Source organism: Capsicum annuum, chromosome 7, assembly GCF_002878395.1.
Source record: "Capsicum annuum cultivar UCD-10X-F1 chromosome 7, UCD10Xv1.1, whole genome shotgun sequence".
NCBI lineage: Eukaryota > Viridiplantae > Streptophyta > Magnoliopsida > Solanales > Solanaceae > Capsicum > Capsicum annuum.
In genome coordinates, this window is record NC_061117.1 from 225,208,216 (window position 1) to 225,217,023 (window position 8,808).

The 8,808-nt window shown below is 32.3% G+C and overlaps 1 protein-coding gene across 1 annotated transcript; it reads right to left on the reverse strand.

The window, feature by feature from the left end:
- Nucleotides 1-6,751: 6,751 nt before the first annotated feature.
- LOC107876943 (F-box/kelch-repeat protein At3g06240-like) lies at nt 6,752-8,361 on the reverse strand. Its single transcript, XM_047393379.1, has 2 exons — nt 8,169-8,361; nt 6,752-7,810 (listed from the first exon to the last, which is right to left on the reverse strand). Exon 2 carries the CDS (start codon nt 7,728-7,730, stop codon nt 6,753-6,755), a length of 978 nt encoding a protein of 325 aa, XP_047249335.1. The 5' UTR covers nt 7,731-7,810; nt 8,169-8,361; the 3' UTR covers nt 6,752.
- Between the last annotated feature and the right edge of the window lie 447 nt (nt 8,362-8,808).

Sequence of the window (8,808 nt, forward strand, 5' to 3'; positions counted from 1 at the left end):
AGATCTATTCACATATATACACTTTATTCTATGTATATGTAATACTTTAAATGAGATATACTACAATATATATTTGTATAGTTATATACTAATTTATAAAATATATACATATGTATACATTAAATATACACGTCTATAGAAGATATATACACACATATATATATACCATTCAATATATTCACTACTTTAAATAAAACATACACTACGATATATATATATATATATATATAGTTATATACTAATTTATAAAATATATATACACATGTATACGTTAAATATATACTACTTTAGATTTAGAAGATATACACAAACACATATATATACCATTCAATATATACACTACTTTAAATAAAAGTATAAAACATATGCTACTTAATATAATAAATTAATAATACTTGATAGTAAATTAATGTATTAAAACTAAGTTTTTAATTTCAGTTTGTGAAATTCTGAATATTCAAAAAAAAAAAAAAAAAAACCTTAACCAGGCCTGGCCGGGCCGGTTAACCGGCAGGCCTAAATCAGGTTGGGTCCGGACCGGGCTGACCGGGCTCAAATAAAAAATCCAATCGGACCGGGTCCCGGACCCCTAAAGCCCTTGGGTTTATCGGGCCGGGTTAAAACGGGCTGATTTAATTGTATGGGTTGGTTTGGGTCGGTTTTAACCAACCCGTTTGACAAAACCGGCCCGTTTGACACCCTTAATTTCACTTAGAATTTAAAGGTTTGATTTTGAGTTACTTTCAACATTCTAAACATCAAGTCAAATCTTAAATAACTACAATTTTCCAACATGTGAAATTATTTCATTAAAAAGAGAGAAAATGGCCAAAAGCCCCCCAACCTTTACCCCAAATCCCAATTACACACTTATACTTTGTGGTTCCTATGACCCCCTGAACTATTTAAAAATGGAATATATGTCCCTCTAAAAATTCATACCTAGATTTGTACAATTGGGTGAGCTGCACGCGCCTATCAGCTTATGCCACGTAATATTGTTATTTTTTTTATGTAAGAAATTTTTTTTATCCTACTTTTTTCTTATTTTTTTTAATCATTTTTATCATTTTTTAATTTTTATCCTACTTAAATCCATGGAATCAAAACTACTGCGAGCCAAATCTACAATTAAAGATGTCCAAGACACTACATTATCATCATCCAACTCATCAAAAACGTGCTCTGCCTCTATCACATTCCCACATTTAGCATAAAGATCCAAAAGACATTTGCAGCTTGTACCTCAATTCACTCTTACATGAAGATTCAAAAGAAGAGATGATGACTTCATCTACCTTCAATTAACCCTCAGTAAAATTCCACCAAACAACTCACTATCCCTCACAAAATCACCCTCTCCCATTTCCTCGATACTTCTCCAACATTTATCTCATCATTGCTGATAAACCCAAAAGATGCCACAACTCAAAATTTATTCTTGATGCTAAAACGGACAATTTCAACAAACCCCACAACTCAAAATTCAACAATTTCAACAAACCCCACAACTCAAAATTCAATCTTGATGCTAAAAGAAACAAAATCAAGAAGCCCACAACTCAAAAATCGATCTTGATGCTGAAACAGTGCAAAAAATGCTTAAATATGAATATTGATTTTGAGATATAATATTGATTTCATGGTTTGAAATCGTTTCACTCAATCCAGAATCCTCATGAGACATAATTTTTTGAACTAATTTTCACTTTTCATCAGAAATTACTTCAAGGACCACTTTAATCTTTTCAAATTTTTGAGAATTGTGAGATGAATATGTGTATAATTGTTTATGGGGTTGGTGCGTATCACTGGTATGTTCATTTTGGAACTGATTTGGAGGCCGAAAAAGCTTCACCGGCGGCTGTGAAGCCATTCAGGCGGAAACACTTGGGGTTATTTATCCTTCTTCACAAAAAGAAAAAAGTAGTGGGTCTAAAAATGATAATTAAAAAATTAATGGTGAGAAAAGTATTGAATTTGCGGTATAATGAAGATGGAGATGTGAAAGAGGAAGATGAAGATGGTGAAGGAATATTAAAATGGAGAGAAGGAGAGGATAAAGGAATAAAACAAATGAAGGAAAAAAATAAAAAATGCATATATATATATATATATATAAAAGAAATGTGAAAATAAAATTTTTATTTTATTTTTGGTGCTCACTCTCTCAAGGAGAGTGAGATACACTCGCTGTGCCACGTAAGCATTCAGGGAGATAATAATATCATTTTTAAATAGTTCAGGGGGTCATAGGACCCCCACAAAGTATAAGTGTGTAGTTAAGATTTGGGGTAAAGGTTAAAAGAGCTTTTGGCCATTTTCTCTTAAAAAGATAATTTAGCTTTGACAAGACATAAAACTCGTTTAATATTTGAAGAATATCTTCAACCAATACGCATTACAACATATGAAATTATTTCATTAAAAAAAATTATCTAGCTTTAGCAATGCATAAAAATTGTCTAATATTTGAATGATACTTTCTACTACATGAATATTCCTTGTCAATAACCGTAGTATTACTTGCATATAATCACATAATATTTTAAATTTAAGATAATTAGATACCATTAAAATCGTAGAGCATATCATATTTTATGTGCGAGAGATATACAGTGACACAATAAATTCTTGTGAATCATTAAAATATTTTTTTTGATAAGTTCGATATATGTTTATTAATTGAGAGATATTCAGTATTGAATGAAATTAATTGAGATAAGCACAAATTAATTCAGTCATCGCGATTAATCCTAAAATGACTAAGAACATATAGTTTAATATTAAAAGTTAAAATTGATTCATATCTCTCAAAACTTAAAATTAAAGTTTATAAATAGTTGAAGTACCAAAAGTGATATATAAATAATTGAAGTACCAAAAGTGCTATATTAATCCTAATCTCTTAAATAACAATAATTATATCTCATAAATTTTTTTACCAAAAGTGATATACTAAACCTAATCTCTTAAATAACAATAATTATTATATCTCATAAATTTTTCTCTAAAATCTTTCTTCAAAGTTAAGTGAACCAACACGCATAGGGGAGGCACAGATTTTTGTACACAAGATCGTCGACTTCAATATTTTCAGAATTAGAATGAGATAAAGATCGAAAATTTTCGTACACAAGATAATCAATTTCTGTTGTCACAAAGGACCAATTAATAAAGGTTTATTATTTTTCTTTTTCTTTTTTACTTTAAACTTGTAACATTCCCAAAATTACGAGGCACACACACCTCCTTTTTTTTTTTTTTTTTTAATTATTAGGTGTGTAACCCTATAGATAACATTATTCATAATCATACATGAGTTAATTGTATATTTCCTTATACATCTTTCAAAGTAAGGAATTTAATTAATTATTAATTGTCAATAATAATGAATTTCACATATTTAACTTCAATTGCTATTTTTTAATAGTCATTTTTTTTTTTTATAATAGTTCTTTTAATTGACTTGAGATACACGTGCAAAACACGTACACAAAACTAGTAACATTAATATTGGCACACATTTTGAAACAACAACTGGCAAGTTAATAAACTTATAAAAATAAAAGGTTAGTTGTAGCATGACACTCGAAAATAAAAATAAAAATAGTGTGGCCTGATCAACATAAGCTAATATCCTACTCTTGTTTTATTCTTAAGAGAAATTTCCATCTAGCTAGCTAGTCCAGTCCATGCATGCATGCATGTGTTAGGTACGTAGGCTTGTAAAACCAACATGTATGTATGTATGTCAGTCAATTTGATATCAATTTAATCATATGCATGTTCATCGTGCTTAGCTTTAGGATGGCATGCAGCTTGTCCATGTTTTTTCCTCCAAACTAATCCTATGTATGCATCTTGAGTACTGCTAATTTAGTACTGGTTTATTATAGCATAAATCCTAATTTCAATGTTTGTGTACAATATAATTAGGTGTTTCAAGAGAAGGAAAAAGACGTACGGCATGCATGTAACTGCTAACTAAACAAACTACGTACGTACCAATGAAATTTGAAGCTTAAAATTAAGACCTCAAGACTCAAATGAGCTAAGTATGTTGTCGGATATATAACTAAGCTAATACTAGGTATGTTGTTGTTGTTCATCTATATGCGGCCAAATGTTTCACTCACTATCCAAAGATGTGAGTTTTATTTGTGACTTGTAGGGAATTAAGTAGAGCTTTCAGTAAATTCCTTAAGTTTGATTCTTGGAGGTTAAGAAATTAACCAAAGAAAAACAGCATGCATCTGTCTTTGTTAAAGATCAATGTTGTTGTCCTTCAAATCTGCCCATGTCCAGTTCATTTTTTAAAAAGGATACTAGATTTCCCCTTGTTGACTTGATCTCTGGGCACAACTGTGTTTGAATCTCCAGGAATTCTCTGGCAGCACTTCGTCTTGTCGAGTCTCCAGGACTTGTCTGACAGCACTTCGCATTGTCGACTTGATCTCTGGGCAGAACTTCGTTAGTCAATTCTCTGTGTAGTCAATGCAAAAGCTTCCTCCGATGCTTGCAGAATGACCAAAAAAATTATGTAACCCTCTATTTATAGTTGTAGGGGTAGGCAGTACAAGTGTAAATAGTCTCTTTTGACTCTTTTTGATTGGTCCATTCAGTTCTCAAGCTGATCACAAGTGTTATGTGATAAGTTGCTTGGAATTGGCCAAAAACATATCATTTGAGACACTTGGCGATGTTTCATTGGCTCTTGAACTTGACTTGGATTGCCACATCATTCGAGTGTGTGGCCTTGTCTTGTTGATTTTTTAACAAGACGAGAAATGTTTTTTAACACATTGTGACACATATGATTATGCATTGGACTGCTTCAAAACGGGTCAAAAAGAACCCAACGTCGACCCTTTTTTATTTCTTTGTAATTCATTTACGTTATTTGATTCGATATTAACATTATTAACTCCAATTAATTAATCTCCTTAAGTTGCTATTGTTGTTTTGTTCTTGCCTTTCGAATCTCTTCAATAGACAATAGTAGCCACAGTTACATTCTTAGAGTTGATAAAAAAATAAGTTTTTGTTTTGATTCCCTAACAAGAAATTTATAAACAAAATGACCTTTCCTCATTTATGTGTTATTTAGCTCCCTTTAGTCAAAAAAGTTTCATTCAATAACAAATTAGTTAAAATCAATTTATTTAAATATTTCACAAGAAAATTTATAGGACTATTATATTCTTAAAAAACAACATATATAAAAGCTGTAGTAAATCATTTCCCTATACAAAAAAAAATTATAACCAATAAAATTACAGTGAAGTGGTAGCTAATTCTTCATTCATAAGGAAAATTCTCGTATTTAAATTATATATATATATATATATATATATATATATATATATATATGTATATATATAAAATCTATAATCTATATCTATATATTTATATTGAACGAGAAGGGTTGTGAAAGGATGTGATGTAAACGACTTGCAAGTCAGGGTATGATGATACTCCTTTGTGAATTGCCCTTAAGAGAACAAGAAAAACATGTTATGAGTGAGATGCATGTTTTGCTATAATAGATTATGAAGCTGGGCTAATGTGGGTTAGATGATCACCCGAAGATAGCACGAGTCAGAAGACTCTATGTTGGAAATGGATATTTGTCGACACGGGACCTTGGTACCCTGCTATGTGATCTTGCGTACCTAGTATTATGTCGTTCCAAATTGGGACCTATGGTTAGGAGTCTTGCTTTGTGATCTTGGGCCCACCACAACATATTGACTTGACTGGGTTCTTGAGACACGCTGCTGTGTGATCTTGTGTGTCCTCCCCTCATTGGTACTCCGATCTTGTCGGCAAACTGAGATTTGGTAGTCGGTGAAAATATGAACATTGTAGGGTGTACCATCTAGCTCAATAGTGTTGAAATACAATGAATCACAAAGAAAGGAAATGTTGTTGAAACTAATAATACCATGCCCATGTATTTCAAATGACTTTGGCAATATCATGTTTTACGAAAGCTCTCACTTATGTTGTATAAAAATGTATTTTTGTTTTGGATTGCTCTGCGTACCAGTACATCTGTATTGATCCTTATATTTCAGGATCTGAGGCACAGTCCTGAGGTCCAGCTAAGCAAGTAGAGTGGTATTTCAGAGATTTGCAGTTGGTGAGCCTCCCCTATTACGGAAGGCCGGGTTTACATAACATTGTTATTTATTTGATTTATGATCTAACTGGGGGCCTTGTCCCAGTATTGTTTTAGATTTATGATGGCTATTGTAATGTTAGAGATTTCGCAAACGGTTGACACATGTTTAGAGTATTTGGAATTCCCCTTTTAAAATTGTTCAAGTTTATGAGATTGCCCATGATTCCGTGGTATGTTATTTTCCGCAAACTTTCTTATATATATTATATGAATGTTGGGCATGATCACCAAATGTGGAAGGGTATCCGGACCTTCATGGTCGGGACGCTTAGTACGGTCAGGACCTCGACTTGGATCGTACTATACTACTCCTGTTCAATAAATTACCGAATGAAATATCTAATTTGATTTAATTCTGTTTAAACAGGTCGAAAAAACAACATTATTATTGGCACACATTTTGAAACCACAACTAGCAAGTTAATAAACTTTTAAAAATAAAAGGTATATTTGATTTAATTCTGTTTAAACAGGTCGAAAAAACAACATTATTATTGGCACACATTTTGAAACCACAACTAGCAAGTTAATAAACTTTTAAAAATAAAAGGTAGTAGCATGATATTCACAAAAATAATAAAAACTGTGTGACCTGATCAAACATAAGCGAATACTTGATAAGTAACTTTGGAGAAATCAAACTTTCTATATAAACGAATCCATGTAGTAAACCCCGATGTGAATCCAACGATTCATATGGTCCTTTGGATGTCCTAAAGCAACGACGACATCCAGCCTCTTGGTAGTAGAGTAGCACTTCACCATCCACAAACATGTATCTCGGTGCGGCAAAAAGTAGATGGGCCTCTCGCATAGTAAATAGTTTAGTCCAAGATTCCTTGACACCATAGTCTTTCATTATCCATAATTTAAAAGTGTCCGCCTCCGTATCTCGGCAAGTACAATAAGCACAAAGCATTCCTTGTAATATTGAAACGCTACTTATTACGTAGCCACCAATGCAAATATTGCAAATTTCCTCGGGCAATGATATCTCTCCGTACACCTCATTTGATATATTAAATGAAATTACAAAATACTTGAGTAAATCATCCTTGAGGATCCAATGAAATGCACCACGAACAAATGCCAAACCATCACTACTGCAAGAGCCACGAGTATGGTTATCAATTTCTCTCCAAGAACCACTCTTCAATGAAAGGATTTTATTGGGTCGTCTGTGACCATAAGTGCCGATTACAGTCGCAAATATCTTATAGTCATCACTAATCAAGTCATATCCCAACCCAAAACTGCAACTAGTTACGATTGGAAATTCATAATTAGGAAGTTGTACTGCTTCATTTGTGGATGGAAGGGCACCAAAGAAGAGACAATCCGTCGCAAGCACGTAATTGCCCAGATCATGATTCAAAGGGCCACCAAGCTTGTGTAATGGTTCAGCCGATGATAAAGAAGAACAATAATATGAAATCGTACGAGCCTCAGGGTTCATTCGAGCGATAAGAAACTTCCTGTTATTCTTCGCATGATTGTAAAGTATGGATCCAAGATCAATGCCTTCCAAGATTTTGAAGCACATTTGAATCGGAGAAGAGACTGAGCAGGTAACCTGATGAGAATTTCCACGATTGTTTCCACTGGGAAGTGGATTTCCATGGCCTAGACGATAGGACAAAGCAAGTGCTTTAGTAGTTCACTACTATACAACATGTCTGTCTGTCTACAAAATATATGGAGGAACAACTGTCTACAAAATGGACTTTTTCAATTCAATTTTGGATTAAATTAAAATATTCAAGTTTTACCTTTTTTAATATTTGCTTTGATTGATCTGTTGTTTTTATTCCATTTCAATGTGGAGCTAAACTTCTATTTTTAGGGTCATGGTTATTTCATAATTGTTGCTCTTCAAATATTAGATTTCAATTAATTACTAGTAGTTTATTTATCTTAACGAATCTTAAGTTGAACTCGAAAGGGAGAATTTAAGATCATAATAGGCACAATCAAAACTCACCTGATCAACATCCATCTGATTTATGCTTTTTGATTGCTTCACAAGTCTCTTCTCCACAGTAATAGTAATATTCTTTGATGGCTTCCCTGCAATTAAAAATTAGAGTTTTAACCACAATATATTCAGTATAATTTTACAATTATAACGGTGTTGTGTAGTCTAACAAGAACAAAAATATTACTGTAAATACAATAACCTTTCCCATCTGGAAGCATCATCTTCTTCTTTTCAAATGAAGTTCCAAAACAAAAGCAGTCAAAGTTCATAATTTCAAGTAGTGATTTGAAAAGTTTAGCCATATTTTCCCAATCCCCTTTTCTCTATTTGCTCTTATTATTATTAGGGTTAATAAACACAAGTTCACACGAGTGGGTACCCCAAAGATTTGTGGGTTTTGGTATTGTACTTTATTATAAGGCAGGGGCCCAAACTTGCATAAAAGTCAAATTGATTATTCCTCCGTCGTCTCTGGCATTTAAGGGGCAAAAAAAGGGGACTTTTGAAATTGTCTAAAATAATTTTTAAAATATTAATTTGATTATAAATCATTTTATTAAAGGTAAAAAGAGAAATTTTAAAGTCTTTTCTAAGTGTAATAAGGGCATTCTTTTTGAATGAATTAAAAAGTATATCGATATTA